This window comes from Tasmannia lanceolata, unplaced genomic scaffold (assembly GCF_043159265.1).
Source record: "Tasmannia lanceolata isolate RefF3 unplaced genomic scaffold, GAP_Taslan_0.1 ptg000006l, whole genome shotgun sequence".
Taxonomy (NCBI): Eukaryota; Viridiplantae; Streptophyta; class Magnoliopsida; order Canellales; family Winteraceae; genus Tasmannia; species Tasmannia lanceolata.
Genome location: NW_027518683.1, coordinates 23,414,535 through 23,438,402, shown reverse-complemented (window position 1 = coordinate 23,438,402; position 23,868 = coordinate 23,414,535). Strand labels below are relative to the sequence as shown.

The window sequence follows — 23,868 nt, the reverse complement described above, 5'->3', positions numbered from 1 at the left end:
CGGATCGGGTCAAGGGTAAAGTGTAAATAAGGCCGGGTCAGGGTTCACAGTGCCAAACTTGCACCCCTAGTTAGACCTATCATTATTCGTACTGAAAATGATATTTTCACCCACTTTGGCAGTTTGGCCTGTTTGTGAAAAGACAAACAAAAAAAAGGTGGATGAAATGGCCAAAGTATCATTCCTTTTTATTTTCCAGCACAAGTTCAACATACCCCATGGCAGTGGCATGTACGTACGCCCACGAGCTTAACGTGCCCTTGTTTGTGTGTGTTTTTTTTCTCAACTTTCAAAACAGAAAAGCATAAGAATCGTTTTATAGGGGCACATATATTTTCTTCTCCAAAAAGAGCCACCCAGTAGCATGTTGATGTTCATGTAAGTTTTGATGATTTTAAGTCTTTTTTAGTGCAGAAAGATTTTTTCTTCTTCTTTAACTTGATCAAATAAATGAGGCATTTCTGTTTTTTTTTCAAAGGATTTCATATAATTTTTTATTTTTAATCTTGGCTGTAATCATAAGGGTCCTAACTCCTAAAGATGGGGACCCACTGTACCAAATTTTTTTTTTAATCTTGGCATGTGATGTGAAACTCACTGTACCAATTTTCTCAAATTTTGATTCCTTCAACAGAGTGCTTTGCTCTAAGATCTTTACCAACAAGTGATTTTTTATGGTTTTATCAGATGCCTTGTGGTTTGCAAAATTGGAAACCATCTATGGCATTTGTCAATTTTTTTTACTTAGAACCCAGGTTTTGTTTCTTGCTGCTTTGGAAAGTTGATATCTTCCATGGTTTGAGATATATATTTCCTTTTTTTATCTTTTAGGGATTTGCTAGTGACCATGGTAGAAGGCATTTTGTGGGAGGCTGTTGCATGTGAGAGCAGCCACATAGGCTTACTTTGCAACAGATTTTGTCTCATTCATTTAATTTATTTGAGGTGGGTGCTCTTTCATGCAACAGTTGGCCTCTCGAGATGCCTTCTGCCATGGTCCCTAGCAAATCCCTTTCTTTTATTATAAAAAAACTCTTGTTTTGGTCCCCAGCAGAGGAGAGTATTAGACAAAATCTCCTGTTCTATAGAACCTCTGTTTTATATAAAAACCCCCAAAAATATGTGGGGGTTTATTTTCTGAATATAAGACTTTAGGTTGTGAATTTTCTTTTTTTCTCTCACAAGGAGTCATTGCACATTTCTTACACTTAGGCAGTAATCTTACTTATAATAACTCAATGTGTACACACTGTAAATAAGACAGAATTGCATAAGTACGGTAGAGTGCCAAATCACATGGGTCCCACATTTTTGGTGAGCATCTAAATCATTTATTTGCAACGCCCCATCATAGATAGGGTGCATACCAAAAATCAGCTCCATAGGATCATCCTAACCCATCCATTTGTGGAGGCAAAATGGACAGACAGTGTTTGTCCACAAATCTGCCCATTTTGGCCTCCAGTTTTGGAGGGGTTAGGATGATTCAATGGTGCTGATTTTTGGTATGCACCCTATCTATGATGGGGCCTTGCAAATGAATGGTTTAGATGCCCACCAAAAATGGGGGACCCATGTGATTTGGCACTCTACCGTACCTAACTTTAGGTACGGTCGAGCGTACAATCCTTTTCCTCATATATATATATATATATATATATATATATATATATATATATATATATATATATATATATATATATAACCATAATCATTAACCATATTGTTTTTTTTATGCTGACTGGGCCGGAAGTTAGCCAGGTTGAAGATCGACTCTAGGATTGTGTACCTTTTTCGGAGGTAACTTAGTTGCATGGAAAAGAAACAGAACGGAGTGGCTAGATTAAATGCTAAAGCTGAATATAGAGCTATGGCGCTCACAATGTGTGAAATTATGTGGGTAAAGTCTCTTTTAGAAGAAATGAGGTTCTACATTAGCTCTCTGATGCTGATGTTGTATGTTAATCAAGCAACAATATGCATTGTCAATTTTCATGTCTTTCATGAGAGGACAAAACATATTGAGGTAGATTGTCATTTTATTTGAGACGTGGTCATGTGTCATTTTATTTGAGACTTGGTCATGTCAAAGAAAAATTTAACTCCTCACGTGAAGTCAACCGATCATCTTGGAGATTTGTTCACCATGGGTTCTACTCAGCTTCACTCTCTGTGTAACAAGCTGGGCATGATTGATATCTATGCTCCAGCTTGGGTGTGGTGGTGGTTAAGAGTTGGTTTATTTTATCGTAGATGTTTATTAGTCTTTTGTTATATGCATAGTAGAGTTGTATGAATTACTCTATAAAAACTGATATATCTAACGGTCACAAGACCTGACCTTACGCTTGCAGATGGTGTAATGAGTCAGTTTATGCATGCCCCTTGTGAACCTCAATTGTAAGCGGTTTATCGCATATTGAGATATATGAAAGGTACCCATGGCATGACATTAATCCTGTCTTTCATGAGAGGACAAGCATATTAAGGTAGAGTGTCATTTTATTTGAGACCTGGTCATTTCAGTTTTTTTTAACTCTTCATGTGAAGTCAACCAATCATCTTGGAGATGTGTTCACCAAGGCAGTGAGTTCTACTCAGTTTCATTCTATGTGTAGCAAGCTGGGCATGATTGATATCTATGCGGCTGCTTGAGGGGGGGGGGGGGGGGGGGTGTTAAGAGTTAGTTTATTTTAGTGCAAAGGTAGATTAGTCTTTTACGGTGTATAGTGCTAAACTGCTAAAAGTATCTCTATGGTAGAGTTGTATGAATTACTGTTTCTAATTTTACCTCTACTCTTTTCTCTCTGACATATATAATTTTTTGTTCTTTATTATTTTAGATGTTTCCCTTTACACGTGATTGCTATGCTTAGATCACTTAAGGGTATTTTATAACATTTTGGGCATTATTTTATACATAATTCATTGTTTGATCTTTGAAGGTTTCTTTAGATGGATATCAAAGCTTGACTTTGATTTCTCGATAAGTTAAGTTTTCTTTTCATTTTACCAATTTGGCTAGTCCTTTCGTATCGATATTGGTGGCACATACAGTTTTTTTTCTTCTTCCAAACAATAAAATTTTAATTGTTTTCCCTAGTTCTCCATGTTATCATGTACCACATCTACACTCTTTTTGTAGTTCTTCATGATCTTAAAATCACTTGTTATTTGGTTTTCTTGGTTCTCCATTTTATCATGCGGACATTTACTCTCCTTTTGTAGGTCTTCACGATCTTAAAATTGTTCAATATTTAAATTAGTGTTCTACATCTATTAATCTCTCCCTTCGGAGGAAAAGGCGCTTAGGACCTGAAATAATGAAGAATAGACAGAGGGTCACTCTATCAGAAGGGAAAGAGCTTTTTATATTTCCGAATCGGTCTAGAAACTGTCTCTCTCAAGGCTATTTGTTTGAAGAACTTGAGCTTCAGGTTGTCTTGGGGTGTTATTAGCTTATTTGGTCTCGAGTATTCTATTCTGACAGTTCCCTCAATTCCAATTGAATGCGACTTGATCTAGTATGAACTGGCGATCAAAACATATATCGGTAGACGGTTCTCGATAAACAATTTCTATCTGCGAGCCTACAAAATGAGGCACCATTGGAGCATATCAAATTAGGAGATATGAGGCATCTCCTTTAGATGCTGGGCCACATCATACGATGCAATTACCTTGTTACGCCCTTACTAATAGGGTTGATGCAGATGTGAGATCTTTGGCATGGCAGTAGCCAGCCCTCTACGCTGCACAGGCTGATAGATTTGTCTGACTTTGCTGCTAGCTGTGCTCTAGCAATGGTTCTAGGCCGAGTCAAGGTTAGCACAGGTCAGACATGTTTGAGAGTGAGAGCCGCAATGACTTGAGGATTGTGTGGGTAGGTGGCGTGGGCGGCTGGGGCACACGTTAATGAAAGACTCATGATGTGTACGAACCTCCTTAACAGACTAAAGGTGTTGGAAAAGCTGAGAGTTTCATGGTGGTAGCAACTGGAGCATGGCTTGGGACTGGATCCTTAAAAACTCCCATCTTATCATTGGGGTTCACTGCATTTTCCGCAGTAGGGCGGCTTCTTCATCTACAAATTATGTTTTTTCTTTTTGCTTTTCTACAGTGTGGAATGCCCTGAATTCAAATGAAATTAGCAGTATACATTTATGTTCCACCTTGGAGGGAGAGAATCTGGCAACGGTTGACGAGGAAGGAGTTGCACCAGGCTATGCTCGAGCAACAAGGGGATGATTTGACACAATGGAAGGCTTTGAAATGTAAATAGGAATTCAGGCTGCTGCACACTAGTATTCGTATTCGCATCATTAACCCCTTTATTAGGAGGGATGGACTCTCCTTTAGTCTCTGTAGCTGCTGTGGATAGAGCACCAAGTTGCAAGCACTCTCACGCCCTTATTAATATAGTACTGGATAATGGAGGCTTCTTTAAAGTACTATAAGTGGCGCCCCTCTCACGCCCTTATTAGGTTAGTATCCCCTAAACACTACTATACTAGTGTAATGTTCCTCTTTAAGGAATCCCTGGCCTTCCCCATCTGTACATGCTTTTGGGCGAAATGGTTAAGATCCTTACAACTAATAAGGGCGTTTATGGCGCTAACCCCTCTCACATAAGTTGACATTGGAAGCTGGCCGACTGTATCAGATTAGTTATTATAGATCATACAAAAACTCTTCTTCACTAAGAAAAGTTTCGAGTGGAGATTTCCTTTGGAAATCATATTGATAGAGAGGATGCCCAAAAGAGTGAATATCCTGACGTCTTCTTTATTATTTTAGATTTTTCCCTTTACATGTGATTCATATGTTTAAACTTTAGATCATGTAAGGGTATTTATAACATTTTTGTTCATTATTTTATTCATACTCAATTTATTGTTTGACATTTGAAGGTTTCTTTAGACGGGTATTCAAAGATACAAGTTATGTTTTCTTTGCTTCTGGCATTTTACCAAACTATCTAGTCCTTTTGTATCAATATTACCAGTTCATAAAGTTGTTTTCTTCCATACAATCACTTGTTATATTGTTTTCCTAATTCTCAATGATATCATGCACTGCATCTGCGCTCTTTTTGTAGTTCTTCACGATATTACAATTGTTCTATATCTAATTTAGTGTTCTACATCCCTTTTGTGGTTTCTTTTTCTAAACAAGTTAAAATTTATAAGCTTTGACATGTTCTTATGTTTGTTTTTTATAGACTTCTCTACAAGGTTGATGGAGCACATTTAGATGGCCTTTAAATTTAAGCGCAGAGAGTGAGGTGGATATTTATGCTTTCTGTTGGTCTAACAACGAGCTATTGAAAAGCAATCATAAAAAGGAATGGAAAGAATGGAACCAACATGTGTCAAATATCGATTTATGATCTGTGCATGCCAATGATGCTAACTATCTAAAAAAGAAAGAGTCTAAAAGCAGTCTCTGATCCCAAGCATAAAGAAAACATTAAAAATGAACAAACTTATTGTAAATTTAGCTAATGAAATTGATTACAAGAGTAGACACTTGGAGGAAATCGAGCGCAAATATAATGAGGCTTGTGTATCACTGAGTAGGATGACACAAGAGAAAGAGAAGCTACATCAAGTCTGCATTGAAGGTATATATTACTATGGAAGCATTAGCACATTTTAATTTTGTTTTTTTCCTGGAAGTGTTTCTTATTAGGTGCTGATATTATTTATCTACTTATTTCATTTTTCAGGTGCTGATGAGATTGATGCGAAGAATAAACAATTGAAAGAAATGGAACTCAAGTATAATGAGGCATGTTTATCCCTTGATAGGATGATCGAAGAGAATCAAGCTTGTAGGAAAGGTAAGTAGTATTCGTGAGTTAGTATTACACGTTTCAACAAATTATTCTTTTTCCAAATGCTTTTAGGTATTCTTATCTTTCATTCCTATTGTTTAGGGGCCAGTGAAATTGCTGCCTTGAATGAACATTTGGAAGAAATGGAAAGCAAGTATAATGAGGCGTGTTTATCCCTTAGTAGGATGACCGAAGAGAATCAAGCTTGTAGGGAAGGTATATAGTATTCTGGAGTTAGTATTACATGTTTCAACAAATTATTCTTTTTCCAAATGCTTTTAGGTATTCTTATCTTTCATTACTATTGTTTAGGTGCTAGTGAAATTGCTGCCTTGAATGAACATTTGGAAGAAATGGAAAGCAAGTATGATGAGGCATGTTTATCCCTTAGTAGGATGACCGAAGAGAATCAAGCTTGTAGGGAAGGTATATAGTATTCTGGAGTTAGTATTACATGTTTCAACAAATTATTCTTTTCCAAATGCTTTTGGTTGGTTAGGTTACTAGACATTTTTTAAAGGTTACTAGACATTTTCTTTTCCAAATTATTCTCTCTCTCTCTTTTACCCCCTAAAATGCTCTCTTATTTCTTTCTTTCCAAGTAGACCACAAAGTAGCCAACAAACGTAGTCTCTACATCAAACTTCCCATTAACTGGAATCAGCCACTTGGACAAACTGCCAGGAAATTGGATTTTTTACTGTCGATCTGTATAAGTACATTTATATGATTGGTATCTTAAACGTACATATTTTCCCTATATGTATGAATGGGTTTATCCAGGGATATCATTAGCAAGAAAGAGGCTTTACAAAAGGAATGACATCGAAATCACATAGTGGCAGCAATCTCACTAGTATTGCGAGTGCTATGTTGTAGGTCCATCATGTTACCAAGTTTGATTAAGTAAAGTTTTTTTTTGTTTACTAATAAATTTGTTATGAGATTTGATGTTACCAAGTTTGCTGAAGTAAAGATTTCTTTTTTGTTTCCTAATGCACTTGTTATAAAATTTGATAATTTTCCTTTTTGGAAATCAATAAGAAATTGAACTTGTTACATTTTCCCTATTGAATTGATTTCTTAACTAGACGCTATGAGGAAAAGCATTCATAGTAATGAGAAGCAGATATTTGGTTGGAAGTGCTCAATTTTTAATTGGATAGTTAACTTTTTTGACCTGGTGGTCACGGGTTCGAGTCATGGAAACAGCCTCTCTGCAAAGCAGGGGTAAGGCTGCGTACATCTAGCCCTCCCCAGACCTAGCAATGGCGGGAGCCTCGTGCATTGGGCCGCCCTTTATATTTAAATTTTTGAGCAAAATAAAATTGCATGGAGATATTGCTTCCAGATTTTACTTATACCATGTAATTGTGATTTTTACGAGTGTTTATTTCATGTTTTTTTTTTTTTTTTTTAATTCTCTTTTTTTTTTTAGAAACAAGAAAGATGAATGAAAAGTTGAAGTTCGACTTGGAATGCCGAAGGAAAGAACTTCAGCAACAATTAAAAAAGTATGTTCCACAAAATGAAAATGAGGAGGAAGTGACAACTAAGAGAAAAAAGGTAAGTTTGCTTTTCTTAGAATTGAAATGAGTTGCTTTTTGCTAGGTGTAGCTTGGTTTTAGATATGATATGACTGATTATTGATAAGATTAGCAAGGTGAAACCCTAATCCAGCCATCATTTCTCTCTTGAAGACTCTTGAAGCATTATTAAAATTTAGGAAACAACACTTAATTCGTCTTAAATGGGGACACAGGCTGAAGTTAAGTGACATTAACAACGATGCAACATTCTTTTGGAAGCAAAAGGAGAATTGATATTTTTGTAATTTTAATCTACTTAAAAGACATCCCATGTTTTCTCATTTCCCCATCCACAAGCAATCTTCCAACACTAAGTTGCTTTATTTCTATGAAACCTCAGTCCATGACTGAAGCCTCTCCAAGTGTTATGATCATAATTTGTAAGAATCAAAGAAAGTTCTAAATAAAAGAGATGGGTGGGTCATCAGTGATAGATTGGTAATGCAGTTCTAAGTGATCGACTTGGTTTTAAATTTCCACTGAAACAGATACAAAACAACTGAAATGTTTTCATTTGCATCCCACCAAAACGATGCTGAAATTGAAATGCGTACTGAAATCAAAATTTTAAGTGCTTTAATGGTATACTATAACAGTATATTTTACATAATTATATTTAGATGAATTGCATATGAAATGTGGGATGTATGTGTTATTTATACATATTTATATGAATTTGATGTGAAATGTGGTATGTATTGAATTATTAGACATTCATGACAACACATGTCACTAAGTGTTTGATGTTATTAAACTATTATCAATGGTTTTCTTGCCTATATAATAGTTTCTAAGTGTGTATTTGTTTTATTCTAGTATTTCCTGATGTTTCATCTTATAATTCTATCATTTACATATCTTTCCATATGTTTCTGTAATTTTACAGTATTTGTACAGAAATTTCCAACCGAAACCGAACTGTTTCCGTTTCAATGGTGACTGGAATCCAAACCGAAACTGAAATTTAAAAACTTGGTGTTTGTAATCATATGGTCATGTAATTGATAAACCCGGGTAATATTTTTTGTCTTGCATACAAAATCGTTTTTGCCTCTTACAATTTGCAGTTTTTGAAAACAAGAAATTTCTTGTAATATCTAACCTCATGAAATTTAACAAAATTTAACAACCATCCCATGATTGGGAGGTTGTTAGATAAAGAACTCCCATTCACCATAGTTTGTATTGCCCAGTTAGTTTCTTTGGTCATACTATAGCTCCCGTTTTTGCTTTCTCACTCGTATATGGGCACCACGAGACCAAGAGAAAATACTACTCACATAAAGCAATCACACTTCAACTATTGGTCAAAAATTCAAGAATAAAAAAAATCATTCTACAAAACCAAAATCTATCGTCGAAGGGGATTCCTTAAATGTTATTCGCTGGCTTTCGGGTAACGCTTCTCCCCCTTGGCGATTTTTGCCTCTCTTAGAGGAAATAGAGGACAGGGCTAAGGGCTCCTCAATAGTTTTTCGCCATGTCAGGAGATCAGCCAATGCGGAAGCAGACTCCCTTGCCAAGAAAGGAGTCTTTCGGGCCGCGTTTGAGTGCTTTGACTATCTACCTCCTTGAATTATTGTACTGCTATCTTTGTATTATCTTTGTTCCTTCAGGACCACCTCGGTTCTGTTTTTACATATATATATATATATATAATCTGTTGCCCTTTTCAAAAAAAAATATGATTATAGTTAATTTGGACGGATATTATCAAAAAAAAACCAAAATCTATCCTCGTTTAAGTGTGGATATTAATTTCTCCTAACTAGGAGAAAAGCGATTCCTCCTTTGGCACTTCTAACACTTTCGAAATACAAGAACTTTTCATACATTAAGGAAAATGAAGATGATCCACATCTCTAGATGATCATAGATCCAATCAGATAAGAAAATAAAGAACCCACCTCAAAGATGGTTTTAGTCAGCTGGAAATAGAACTTCTCGTGTTAGCATTTCGAACTTTCTGTGGTCCCGGAATTGACACAGTTTTCCATATCCTAAGTTTTTAGTTGTGCTTGGATTGTTTTAGATGATTATAATTCAAATCATGCTTTGCATTGGTAAATGACAATGATTTTTTCGCACATCAAAGAATGATTGTAAGTGGTAAAAATGACTTCTGTTTCGGAGGGACAGACTAATTTTATATTCAGATAAGCTGTGAATCCAAACGTCTGGTCTCAATAACCCTTTATTATTCTTGTTTTGATATTTATACAAGGGAAAAGATATCCACGCTCCTTGCTTTAATAATTCCTGTCTTCATTTATTCTTCTCTAGTTAGCTGTTAAAAGTTGTTACAATTCCCAAAATGCTATCAAGAGTCAATAAGAAGTTTTTAATCATGTGATCCATGCCATTATTGATACAAGGGGTGCCGATATTATCTCCTTTATATAATCGCAAATGACTCATTCTCTTTTGTTGCATCTGGAGATCAGGTGAAAAAAGAGTTGCAACTAACAAAAGGGAAGTTGCAGTTATTAGAACATATGAGACCAAAAAATGATTGGGAATTTCATCAGGAGATTGAAGGTTTGGGCAGAGAACTACAAGATAAAGAAGATGAGATTAGTGATCTGGAAACCATGAACGCTCTCATCATCAAAGAGCGCACTAGTAACAATGAGCTACAGGAAGTGCGCAAAGAATTGATTAGTGTATGAATCTTTTCCTTTCTCTTTGGATTTATGTAATAATATATGCGGAAAGCTATGCTGCCTTTTAAGTATGCTATTATGGAGTTTCCAAGAATTTATCCTCTCCTTACATTAATATGAAGTCATGATGTGCTCAACAGGGTATGAATGATTTATTCAGTAATCGATCTTCGATAGGGGTCAAGAAAATGGGGATGCTAGATGTGAAACCCTTTCGAATTGCATGCAAGAAAATTTTTTCCTCTGGAGAAGCGGTTGTGAAAGCTGTTGAGTTATGCTCCTTGTGGGAAGAATACATTAAAAACCCACAATGGCATCCTTTTAAAAGAATAATCATTGATGGGGAGCTTCAAGTATGTATGGACTTTCCAATATGTTGTTCTCATCTTGGTCTGCTATGGCTGCTTAAATTGGACTGATGAAAATTGCTTCCTTGTGCATTTTTTACATGGATTAATAACATAGCATGACAAACATATGAATATTGCTTCCTTGTGCATTTATGAGAATACACCTTATGCTAACACAACTATTCTTTTATAACATAGTGTGACAAATTTCGTTCTTGGGATTTCTAAATGACGTAAAATCTTGGAAGCTTGTGTTGTTATTTGTTTTCACTCGGTCTTCTATCATAAAATTTCAGAAAATAAGAGAAACAAGGAAAATGGAAAAAACATATTAAAAAGGAAATCGGTCATTTTAGTTACATACCATCATGATATTCTCACAAGAGAAACAACCGACCAAGGTTGCCAGAGTGGGAATCGAAAGCAGGAATCGAAACGGAAACGAAAGTGGGAATTGAAGGCTCCCAGGGAAGAATCCTACTAAAGGTTGCCAGAGCGGGAATCGAAAACGGGAATCGAAGCGGGAATCGAAGGCTCCCAAGGAAGAATCTTTTCAAAAATTTGGTGATACTTTGACCTTTTTTGTTTTTCATTTCTCAAAGTTCTGCTAAAATTTCTCAAAATTTTGAAAATCTCAGCGTTATTTGTCTCGCATTTACTATTTCTTATAAGGCATTGAGCACTATGCCTTGAAACTGGCCTTGAGGTGAGGCTTATGCCATAACACATGGAGCCACATTTGAAACCCAGAAAATTGAAGCCTAGTAGCTTGCATGTTCAGAAGCTTCTCACCACTCTTGCATTTTAGAAAGTGCTTCATGAGTCCGGGGTAAATACTAACCAAACCTTAGCAAAGCTTTTATTTTGGTTGTAAGTGCATGTTGGTTTGGGGGTTGGGCGGGTGTTGGGAAAAGTTCTAATCCCAAAACTTATAAGGATTTGGGGGTTTCCATTTTAATCATTACAGTGTCCATGACTTTGTCCATGCTTTTACATACATAGACTAGCTTTACTAGTGAAAATTATTGTTCCAAATTATGGTTGGGGATTTTGATTGACTGTATGAGTGATGCTTGATTAATGTTGAATAACTTTTATTATTGTCTAATACTTTATATATATATATATATATATGAGAGAACGGTTCCTACACATATGTGTAGAGAGTTCTCTACACACTAGCTTAAAATACAGTGGGGCCCATATTGTTTGGGTGATCCAAGCCATCCATTTTAAAGGCCCTCACATAGATAGGGTGTCTACAAAAAATCAGATCCATAAGATCATCCCAACCCTACGATTTGTGGAGGTAAAATGGATGTCTTTAAACCTTCACAAATTAGTCCAATTTTTGCCTCTACAGTTCGAATGGTTAGGATGATCCTATGGATCTGATTTTTTGTGGACACCCTATCTATTTGAGGGCCTTAAAAATGAATGGTTTGGATCACCCAAATAATGTGGCCCCCACTCTATTTTAAGCTAGTGTGTAGATAACTTATCTACACATGTGTGTAGGAACCGTTTTCTCTCTCTCTCTCTCTCTCTATATATATATATATATATATATATATTCTGAGTTCTACATCTTGCTTTTTATGTTTATGCTTAGCAAAATAGATAATTTCATAAACTCATAATGAATGTTAAGTAGTCCATTCATTTCTTTCTTAATTATTATGTAATATTTGTTACACATCAAATAGCCAAATATCAAATTTTCTATGCTAGAATCGATAAACAATAAATGCTTGTCATGTACTGTAGTCTTTTGCTATGCGCCTGTGTTAGAATAATCATCCTTTGATTTGTCAAAAGAAAGTTTCTAGTACTTGTATTATATTTTTCAGATGTTTGTGTGGGATATGATTGTTGGGATGTGCAGGAAATAATAGACCCTGATGATGAAAAATTAAAAGGGCTTAAGGATGAGTGGGGTGAGGAAGTGTACATGGCTGTAGCTAAAGCATTGATGGAGTTAAACGAGTACAACCCAAGTGGAAGGTACTCAGTTCCAGAACTTTGGAACTTTGGGGAAAACAGGAAGGCGTGTTTGAAGGACGTCATCCAGTACATCATGAAACAATTGAAGAATCGTAAGCGCAAAATATGACAAAACCAAGGTCAGTATTCAAATATTTTTTCAAGTACTTTTGCCTTTACATTGATGACCTTTGGTTGCCAGACCTACAAAACTTGATTGGGATCCTCCTGGTAGTAGACTCCTAATCCTAGACGCTTTTGTTAGTGTTATAACTGCTGCACCCAAAAATGTTACAAAGTTTTGGAAATGAAATAATAGAAGAAAATTTTGGAAATAAAAGCATACAATGATGTGAATTTTAGGCTATTAGCATCCATTTATCAACATTTATCTGGGGAGCTATTTTTATTGAATAATAGTTAGTCTAGGTCAAGACAGATCCAAAGATGATTCTGAACAAATCTCGTCTTCCATGTGCATGAGGTATGCATTGAGTGAACATGGTTACCCCTTTTCAAACATAATTTTTGTCACCTTGATATTTTAGGCTATTTTGCATTTTTATTGGTATGAATATTGGAACCTGATACGGAACAAAGTGAGATATTGACATATTGTGTTATATAAATTATAGTTTCATACTTTCTGCATAGATGCACTGTATTTAGAATGTAAAACTCAAAACCTATTCTACATGTTAATTTATGTATCTTTTTTTTTGAGAAAGAAATTAATTAATGTCTCTTTAGTAAATGTAACATGACAATTGCTATCATTCATTGCTTTGAATTGTATCATTGGTAATAGTGATGGATAGAATAAGCACGCATATGGGTCAACTCAAAGTGTCACACCAAGGACAAGATATGAGAACATAAAGCCCAATTCCCTCATTTCTGTTGCAGAGAAAACATCTTGAAGCCAGCTTGAAGTTTCTGTTTCTAAGACTAGATGTCTATCGGGGTTTTTTGAACTGGTCTCTCCAGCAGAGAAAAGAAACCTTAGGAGCAAGGAATAAATCTTTTCCTGATGTAACAATCACATGCTAGAATGGGGGGCTTTTGTAACAAAAGAATAAAACATTGTGCAACCTTTGTGTTTATGTGAAACTCCTCATGGCCATTCTTGGTTTGGGAGACTATATTTATAAACAATCTAATAACATGTTAGGAAAATGTACAATACAAGGAATGATATAAAATCTCTGCCATTCTTGGCTTGAGAGATTTACATATCTCTTCTATTTACAACACATTTCCATTTTCAGCCTTGAATACCATTTTGAGATGTTTGCAATATTTGCATGTTTCTATCTTTAAAATCTCTGCCATTTGACAGCTTCGGTTGCTGTTTTGGAGATGTGCAAATCTTGCACATTTCTATCTTTAATACTCCACCTCAAGGTGGAGCATGGGGATGTACCATGCCCAGCTTGGTGATAATTAGCTGAAAATTCACTTTGCCCAAAGCTTTTGTGAAGATGTCGGCCAATTGATGTTTTGATGGAATAAAGCTTGGTTGAATTGACCCTTTCTCGATCTTTTCTCTAATTTGGTCCGTTCATGAAAGCTTTTCTCTGACTGGATTAGCTGAAATGTGAAGAGTGGCTTGATTGTCATAGTATAAGGTAACTGGTTGGTGCTGTGAAATACCAAGGTCATTGAGCAAGTGTTGTAGCCACTGAATTTTACAAGCTGTCATAGCCATGGAATGATATGATGCCTCTGCGGAAGAACATGAAACTGTGCTTTGCTTTTTCGTTTTCCATGAAATGGGTGATTGGTCTAGCACGATGCAATATCTTGACATATACCTCCTTGTCATAGGGCAAAAGGCCCAATCCGAGTCACAATAGGCACTCAACTGTAAAGAGCTGGAGGAGGCTAAGAAGAGGCCTTGTCATGGAGTGCTTTTGAGGTAACAAAGTAGACAGAGTGCGATGTCCATGTGAGGCTTTTGTGGTTGGTGTATAAACTGACTTAATATGTGCACCGAGTAAACGATATCAGGCGCATCAAGAAGGAAACTCAAATTGTCTTAACCGTTTGGTCTCTTTTCTCTAAAAGGGATTGAAGTAATTCGGGATCTATGGGTAATGGTTAGATAGATTAGCCTTCCAATGAGGCGCCGGTAAATAGATGCATCTTCTAACAATTCACAGGAATTGTCGAGCTTTAGATGTTGCTCCATGGGAAATGCAGCAGTTTGGGCCCCAGTCCCATGTCATCGGTGAATTGTCGAGCTTTAGATGTTGCTCCATTGGAAATGCAACAATTTGGGCCCCAGTAAGTCTCATGTCATTGAGAGTCTCTGAAGTGTATTTCCTTTAAGTAAAAAAAAAAGGCATTTAGATGATCTCGCAACATCGATACTCAAGTACTTTAATGGACCAAGTTCTTTAATATGAAATTGGGTGCGTAGAAAACCCTTGGTAGCAGCTATGGCATTTTCATGGTTGCCGGTTACCATGATATCATTGACATAAACAAGTAGATATGTAGATGAGTTACCATAATGTTTTGTAACGAGAATAATCGGCTTTGGACTGATGAAAGCATATCTGACGAACTACATAAGAGCTTGGTAAACTAATTACAAGAGGCTTGTTTGAGGCCATATAGAGACTTGTTGCCCCCTCTTTATGAAATCCGGGTGGGATTTTCATATAGACGAAGGAACACATTATTGACGTTGAGTTGCTCTTTCGGCCATTGCTTAGTGTCAGCGAGGGCAAGGAGGCATCGAAAAGTAACCATCTTAGCTACGTGGACGAAGGTCTCGTGTCTCGACCTTCCATGTGAGTGTAACCTTTGGCAACAAGGCGTGCCATATAAGGCTCTAATGTGCCATCCGCCTTATATTTGACCTTATAAATCCATTTGTACCCGATGGGATAATTACCTGGAGCTAAAGAAGTGATGGTCCATGTGCTGTACTCTTCAAGAGCTCGAATATCTTGTGCCATTGCCTCTTGCCATTGAGGTACTTTGACAGCCTGAGAAAAAGTGGTAGGTTGTGGCACATTTTGCAAGGCTACAAGAAAGTAAAGGTGAGAAGGAGAAAATTTGTGGTAACTCAAGCAATTGAACAAAGGGTAAGGAGTACTTGCAGAGCATGTCGTCATGGTTTTAAATTTCGGCCGAGACGTTTCGTTTCGGCCGAAATATTTCGGTTTCGGTGGAAAACGAAACGAAATTCACAGTGAGTCAGAAAAGTACCAAACTTTGCCGAAACGTTTCAGAAATTTCGGCCGAAACGAAACGTTTCGGTAAAATTTCGGTGAAGTACAAAATTTCACCCGAAATTTCGGTGAAACGTTTTGGAAATTTTCGGTGAAATTTTTTCAAGATTTCGTCCGAAATTTTGTACCGAAACCGAAACCGAAATATGTCCTCATGAAAGTGAACATCCTTGCTGGTGAAGATAGTTTGAGCTTGAGGTCATAGACTCGGTAACCCTTTTGTGCAAAGGGGTAACCGATAAAGATACAACGATGAGACCTTGGGTCAAATTTATCATGATGTTGTTTGTTAAATAGCACAGACAACCAAAAACACGGAGATGGTCGTAGTGAGACTTTGATTGAAACAAAATTTCATATGTGGAGCAGTTATTTAGCAATGATGTCGGAATGCGATTAATTAAATGGGAGGCCATGAGGATACATTCACCCTAAAATTGCAAGGGGAGATGTGCTTGGAACCTAAATCCCGAGTAACTTCTAGAAGGTATTGGCGTTTACGTTCAACAACACCATTTTGTTGTGGTGTCCCATGCAACTACGTTGATGAACAATGCCTTCTTTTTGAAAGAATGCATGCATATCGTTAGAAAGAAACTCACTCCCATTGTCGGTTCATATAGTTTGAACTTGACATTGGAATTGAGTTTTAGCAAGAGCCACAAACAGTTTTTAATAACGAGTAGTTTCGAACTTGTACCGCATGAGATAGGTCCAAGTAGCACGAGAGAAGTCATCTATGATGGTAAGAAAAATTTAGCATTGCAATGCGATGGAACACTATAGGGTCCCCAAATGTTAACATGAAGTAAACTAAAAATCAAGGTAGATGAAATAGTGCAATGTGGAAAAGAAAGACGTGTCTGTTTTGCAAGAGGACATACATTACAAATAAATTTATTGCAAAATAAAATAGTAGATAGCTCTTGAGAAAAAACTTGTAAGAGCAGGAGATAGGTGCCCCAACCTCCGTTGCCATAAGTTAATCGATTCTGGATTGGTGGAGGTAAATGCTTTGGTTTATATGAAAATCCCATTCGGATTTCATAAAGAGGGGCCTTTAGTGCCATAAGTAATCGATTCTGGATTGGTGGAGGTAAATTCTTTGGTTTATTTGAAAATTCCACCCGGATTTCATAAAGAGGGGGAGCATTCTGTTAGCAAACTCAACAAGTTTGTATATGGCCTCAAACAAGCCTCTCGTAATTGGATTACTAAGTTCTCTCATGCAGTTCGTCATATAAGCTTTCATCAGTCAAAAGCCAATTATTCTCTCTTCACAAAACATCATGGTAACTCATCTACATTTCTACTTGTCTATGTCGATGATATCATAGTAACCAACAACGATTAAAATGACATGGCTTTTATAAGGGGTTTTCTACGCACCCAATTTCATATTAAAGAATTCTTGGGTATCGAGGTTGCGAGATCATTTAAAGGCTTTTTTGTACTCCAAGAAAGTACACTTTGGAGATTCTCAATGACATAGGACTTACTGGAGCTCGAACTGCTGCATTTCCATGGAGCAACATCTAAACCTCGATAATTCTGATGAATTGTTAGAAGCTGCATCTAACAATCGGGTTTGTGATGAATTGTTAGAAAGAACTTGTAACTGAGCAGGAGATGGGTGCCCCGGCTGCCAGTGCCATAAGTCAATCGATTCTGGATTGGTAGAGGTAAATGTTTTGGCTTTGGAAAGTGGCCCAAACCAATCGTTTTCTTCGTGGATTGGTCCTGCAAAGTACAGTGATTGAAAGAAGGTAATGGAGCAACTCATAACACTGAGGATGGGATACGAAGAAAAAAGGACCTGGGTTTTATGAAAATCCTACCTGGATTTTGTTGATCTTCCAAGCATAGTGGAAATGAAGTTATCCTTCTGGAGAATTAGACCAAACTGTCAAATCTCCTTTGATTGAGTTAAGAAGAGGAAATAATGAATCAAGAAAACTCTAAGCAAAGCACACTGTTACGAACCCGAATGGTTCGTAACGTGATTGATCTTCTTAGAGGGAAGATAAGCCTCTTAATCCACTTCGAGGGAAGGATCAATCCTCCTTTGTGCAAAAATACACAATTTTTAAGATTATTTCTTCATTAAATTATAGAAAAGCAAATGACTGTTTAAATAAAACACTCAAGGGATAAACATAGAAAGATTTAGAAAGATTTTATGATAACAATGGAAATAACTAAATAAAGACTAATCCAATCTTTGCTAGTATCCAAATAAATTCTAGTTACTTAATCCACCCTACTTGCCTAATCTACCGTACAAGCAATCCAATAAACAGATCTTCAAAGATCTGACATATCCTAAATCCAAACTAATTTATTCTACTATAGTGGGACCCATCAAGGCACGTAACATTCCACCCGTCTTGAAATCAACCTTGTCCTCAAGGTTGGGGAGTATACATTCGACAGTTGGTGAAAAATGAGATTTTGCGTAGGACTTTCCAAAAATATTGTCTCTTCTCTTCTTTTTTCTCGCTCTCTTTCTTCTTCTCTTCGTCTTGTAATTAGTCATCATTTCACATGTCATCATCGCCAAGGGTCGCAGCAGCTCCATCTTCAAATGGATTTCGTCTTGTTGTTTATCAAAGCTCTTTTGCCATGTTTTCTTGAAATGTTTGTAATTTTGATGCATGGAAGATCGAGGATGAGGATCTTCTTGATGGTGTTGAACGGTTTGAGAAGAACGGCGGATTTTTCGATGGTGAACTTGTCGAACTCGACTACATTGAAAATCAAAGACGACTTTCTGTTGTGGCTTCTCCACTTTTTCTTTTATCTGCTTTCTTTCTCTTTTCTTCTTTTCTCCTCTTTTTCTGTTTTGCCTTTTCTTTTTCACTGTGCAAGCCTTCTCGACGGCGCTCTCGTTGAACTCTTCCATTAGCTTCTACAGACATGGAGGTTCTTCTATTTTCACGCCAAGTGACAATGCCATCTTGTTGAAATTGGCATTCATAAACGCAAGTTGCCTTTTGAACTCTCTTGTCTCCTCCCATCGATCCATTATTTCTTCGATTTTCTTCGGCACGAGGCCAGATCGAACTGCTCTGATACCAAATGTTACGAACCCGAATGGTTCGTAACGTGATTGATCTTCTTAGAGGGAAGATAAGCCTCTTGATCCACTTCGAGGGAAGGATCAATCCTCCTTTGTGCAAAAATACACAATTTTTAAGATTATTTCTTCATTAAATTATAGAAAAGCAAATGAGTGTTTAAATAAAACACTCAAGGGATAAACATAGAAAGATCTAGAAAGATCTTATGATAACAATGGAAATAACTAAATAAAGACTAATCCAATCTTTGCTAGTATCCAAATAAATTCTAGTTACTTAATCCACCCTACTTGCCTAATCTACCGTACAAGCAATCCAATAAACAGATCTTCAAAGATCTGACATATCCTAAATCCAAACTAATTTATTCTACTATAGTGGGACCCATCTAGGCACGTAACACACACAAATCATTTGAGGTAAGAGGAGTTCAAGTCAACCTCATGACTTGTCTCCTCTCCTTTATATTACTAAAGAAAATCAAATATTATCATGTACCCCTTTGTTGTATGTAAGCCGAAGGTCATATAATGTAAACTAGCCTTAGTGACATATGCATATGTATCTCTTTCACTTTGTACCTGTTAAAGATTAAATAATGCCATCTCCAAAGCCTTAAGCTTGTGGAGTAATTTTTTGTCTCACATGGTATCAGAGCAAATTGCCTGGGTTCAATCCTCCTTGATATTAAAAATCCACTTGTAATGTAGCAGCCCCAAAGCCCATTCGTTGTAGAGAGAGGGAGAAAGAAGCAGGCCACCATCATCTTTCCCCACTAATTTTGGCGCACCACCACATCTTCTCGACCACCATAGCCTGTCGGCCGAACTCCACCCCATCTAACCCATCTTCCCCCACCAGTCAGCCACTACAATCCACCATCATCGTCTCTACTTTTACAAGCCCTAATCCGTCACCTCCATCTCAACTTCATTTTCCAAAACCTTACCCTAGCTCTCGTTGGGAGTAGTAACTGTATGACTACAACCCTCATCTCCTTCTTCTCATCAGTAGCCTCCCATACTAGATCATCATCATTGAGATTAAACCCATCCCATACTAAATTATCATCGTTGAGATTAAACCCATCGTCCTTAATTAAATCATTTACATGTACTTCGTCAATAGATGGATCCATTTGTTATACCTAAAAATACAACATACACATGGCCCATCAGCATAATAAGAAATGGTAATATAAGAAGAAGAACAATGGCCAACCCAAAAAAGAGGAGCCACATGTGCCACGTGTAGGCCAACCCTAAAAAGAGGGGCCACACTTGAGGGGGAGTGTTAAAGATTAAATAACGCCATCTCCAAAGGCTTAAGCTTGTGGAGTAATTGGTTGTTTCACAGTATCTAACTTCAAGTCTTGTAAACATTCAAGAAAAAAAAAACTTCACGTCTTATATGAGCATATATTAGCTGGATACATGTGCGAGTATTGGATAATGTTAGGATATGGTACGAGGATCCTCTAATTTCCAAAATCTCTCGATACGGATATGGGAAGGATACGATATGTGAGCGTGGGATGTGGATAAGAGTCCTATAAGGAAATGCTACAATTGCTCAAACCAAACTTATTTTGAATTCTGAAAAGGGAAATGATATTTACGCCCCTTTTGATCACCAGGGAAACCCAGCGCCAGTGTATGTTGCAATCAAATCCACTGGATTTCTGACATCAAGTACATTACCCCCCCCCCCCTCCCCCCCTCCTATCACGTCCCTTCTGAAATGCATGGACATTTCCCTCGTACAGCAAATTAACACCTTTCCTAGAAACCTCTTTCTATAGCTTAAGATTCTCATTTCCTTTATATTGTAGAGTATAAAAAGAATAAAGAAGCATTTACAACTTATGATTCTTCGAATTCTAGATTAGTATAGGATCAGTATGGGTGATCAAAACCGTATCCACGGATGCCGGGCCTAAAGCGATTTTGAACTCTCAGCTCCAGTCAACACGAGCCATTGTGTCAAGGGGTCTGACATCGATTTATCTGACCATTACCTTCACCTAGAAACATACGTGCTTTCTCCATGTAACCGAAGCAAACTCCAAACTCCGGTTCACTTTTTGTTAATCACACCCTTTAATGGAACCTTGTGCTCCTATGTTGATTCCAATCTGCACGAGACATGAGTGGCAAATCTTATAACCGTTCAAATCCCTGTCATCTGAACTTCCATTTCACCACAGCAGTGTAGAGAAATTTTGAGTGAGTGAGAGGCTATGATCCCATCAACGGTAGAGAATTATGTATTGTGGGAGTTTCACTTTTCAAACATACACTACATCCCGAAGATAGAGTTATGTCTAATTAATTGCCTCATTATGGAGAGAAGAGGCACTTACATAGGATATTTTTTTCAACATGATGAAGGGGAGAGGGAAGACGAATCACAAAGCTTATCTTACTAATTGCTAAGAGAAGTTCTTGCCTGTTGCATTTCAGTCAATCTGTCTCACATGTATCCGTACTTTCCCTGGTTTCTTTTTGTGGGGTTCTTTTCTCCTCCCAGTGCCAAGAAAACATGTGCGTCTTCTAGTTATCCTGAAAATATCTGTTTATGATGGAAGACGATCTGATGGCATATATATATATATATATATATATATATATATATATATATATATATATGAGAAAACGGTTTCTACACACTTAGATAAGTTATCTACACACTAGCTTAAAATAAAGTGGAGGCCCACATTGTTTGGGTGATCCAATCCATTCATTTGATTGTCCCTCACATAGATAGGGTGTCCACAAAAAATCAGCTCCATAGGATCATCCTAACCCTTCGAACCGTGGAGGCAAAAAATGGACAGATTTGTGAAGGTTTATACACGTCCATTTTACCTCCACAAATCATAGGATTGGGATGATCCTATGGAGCTGTTTTTTTGTGGACACCCTATCTATGTGAGTGCCAATCAAATGAATGGTTTGGATCACCCAAACAATATGCCCTCCACTGTATTTTAAGCTAGCGTGTAGATAACTTATCTACACTTGTGTGTAGAAACCGTTTTCTCATTATAGATATATATATATATATCTGAGTGTGTGTGTTCATATTAAGCTATTATGCTTATGTCATGGATCCATTAAAAAATATGATTATTGCACGGAAGTTATTGATTTGGGTACTGTTGGACATCCAGTAGGAATACACTGGTTCCACTTTTTTTCTGTTATGGTCTTAAAGGAAGTCTGCAGCTATCGAAAGACCCAGAATGACGAGGATTGTGGTTCATTTAGTCAACAATATTGCAGGAAAGACTGGGCAAGCAATCTTACTAGAATTGTATCTCTCATCTTATCAAAGAATCCATTATGGCCCTGTTTGTTTTGGATTTTGAGAACCCATTGCGAATCCAAAACTGATTATTGGACATAAAATTAAACACACAAAATTATGTTTAATTTTATGTCCAATAATCAGTTTTGGACTCCCAGTCGGTTCACAAATCCTAAACAAACTGTGCCTTAGTCAATTATTCATTTAACATACTTGATTACTTTTTAATTCTTTATGCATTGTTTTTTAATAATTCATATTACTTTTTAACATGGTTAACATGAGGTTTAGACTACAGTGGTTTCTATGATTATTATTGATTATATGCCATCCATTTCCTCTAGAAGTTCTTCGGATTCTTCAAGTGTCAAGGTAATTTTAACACACTAGTTTTATATCTTATAAATGTGATTCTCACTTGGAAAAATATATGTTCCTGCAGAGATATTCACCATTGCACTTGAATCATGCTGATAGTCATGTAGAGGAATTGCCACCTAAAATTCATAGACCTCTCGATTCATACACTGTTATGTTAAGTTCTGGGTGAGTCAAAGAATCACAGAGTAAAAAAATATAGTTATACATGAATGAACCATGAAGACCAAGTTATGACCTGGACGGCGTATGCAAATACTTATGCCAGTTGAGTATGCATTTTTGCTATGGGTCCTTTTGGGTGCACATAATATAGAAGTAGAAGGGAAGGAAGATAGATTCCCATTTCTTTACTTTCTTTTTTCTCTTGATTTCGGAGGAAAGTCAAACATTACAAAAGAACTGTAATGTGAATCATGTGAATAGTAAATGGCTACGAACAATACTAGAAAATGGAATATGTGTCCTTTTATTTTGATTTTCCTACTTTTTGGTGCTTCTAAACCATTGCAAGAATCTATGTTGTATATTTGAAATGTAGGAGTGGTGCCAAACAGTCCATCACAGAACAAGATTCCCTTGGCTTCAATATTGGGTTTCACAGGTAGAGAATTTTATATTGGGAGTTTCATATTTCAAACATACACCACATTCTGAGGATAGAGACTTAAAGTTTAATTGGATCATTATGGAGAGAAGATGCACTTGCCTAGGATTTTCTTTTTTCCAGTGTGATAAAGGGGAGATGGAGAATAACTGAATTCATGAGTCATCAAGAGGCATGTGCCAACTACATAACTGGATGTGCTTGAAAGACCAATGTATTTGGGATTGGAAACTCTTTGAGGTGCTGATGTGCAAATTACTTCTAATGACAGAAAATCTAAAGTATAAATCATTGATAAACTTGGGTTTGCTGTAGCGGTAATACAACTCAACTCAACAAAGCCTTTGTCCCAAGCTAGTTGGGGTCGGCTAAATGAATCCTTTAGAAAAAAAATTCATGAAGAAGGTAAAAGGGATCTACCCGGCTCTAATCTTGATTCTAGTTGGGTTCTTCTACGTGGATCATTTTCTTCCATTCTATCATATCCAAGGTTATGTTCTCTGTTATGTTCCTAGCTATCAAGCCTTGCCTCACTGTTTCTACCCATGTTATTTTCGGTCCACCCCTACCTCTTTTTACTCTCTCAATTTGGCATGAGTCACTTCTTCTCACCGGAGCATCCAAAGGCCTACGTTGGATATGTCTAAACCATCTTAAGCGGTGCTCTCTCATCTTCTCCTCGATTGGAGCCACCCACACCTTTTAACGAATGTCTTCATTTTTAATTCTATCTAACCTTGTGTGGCCGCACATCCATCTAAGCATTTGCATTTCCGCTACACTCATCTTATGCACATGCTGCTTTTTGGTGGCCCAACATTCTGAGCCGTA

The 23,868-nt window shown here is 36.9% G+C and overlaps 1 protein-coding gene across 2 annotated transcripts; it reads left to right on the top strand.

Moving 5' to 3' along the window:
• Positions 1 to 232: 232 nt before the first annotated feature.
• On the top strand, positions 233 to 22,916 carry LOC143880132 (factor of DNA methylation 2-like). Of its 2 annotated transcripts, XM_077382894.1 has the most exons (11): positions 363 to 378; positions 3,229 to 4,484; positions 5,222 to 5,623; positions 5,729 to 5,842; positions 5,939 to 6,052; positions 6,149 to 6,262; positions 7,275 to 7,402; positions 9,870 to 10,088; positions 10,229 to 10,441; positions 12,324 to 12,561; positions 22,495 to 22,916. In XM_077382894.1, the coding sequence occupies exons 3-10, from the start codon at positions 5,476 to 5,478 to the stop codon at positions 12,549 to 12,551; spliced, it is 1,278 nt and encodes a 425-aa protein (XP_077239009.1). In that variant the 5' UTR covers positions 363 to 378; positions 3,229 to 4,484; positions 5,222 to 5,475; the 3' UTR covers positions 12,552 to 12,561; positions 22,495 to 22,916. The 2 variants fall into 2 exon arrangements, with proteins under 2 accessions (XP_077239008.1, XP_077239009.1); XM_077382893.1 differs by lacking the exon at positions 3,229 to 4,484 and having other exon boundaries at positions 233 to 378.
• Positions 22,917 to 23,868: the final 952 nt, after the last annotated feature.

Bases quoted from the DNA above. Each gene is read 5' to 3' on its own strand.
- LOC143880132 (XM_077382893.1), top strand. From the start codon at position 5,476: ATGAACAAACTTATTGTAAATTTAGCTAATGAAATTGATTACAAGAGT. The intron at 5,843-5,938 runs GTAAGTAGTATT...CCTATTGTTTAG, and splicing joins GAATCAAGCTTGTAGGAAAG to GGGCCAGTGAAATTGCTGCC. The intron at 6,053-6,148 runs GTATATAGTATT...ACTATTGTTTAG, and splicing joins GAATCAAGCTTGTAGGGAAG to GTGCTAGTGAAATTGCTGCC.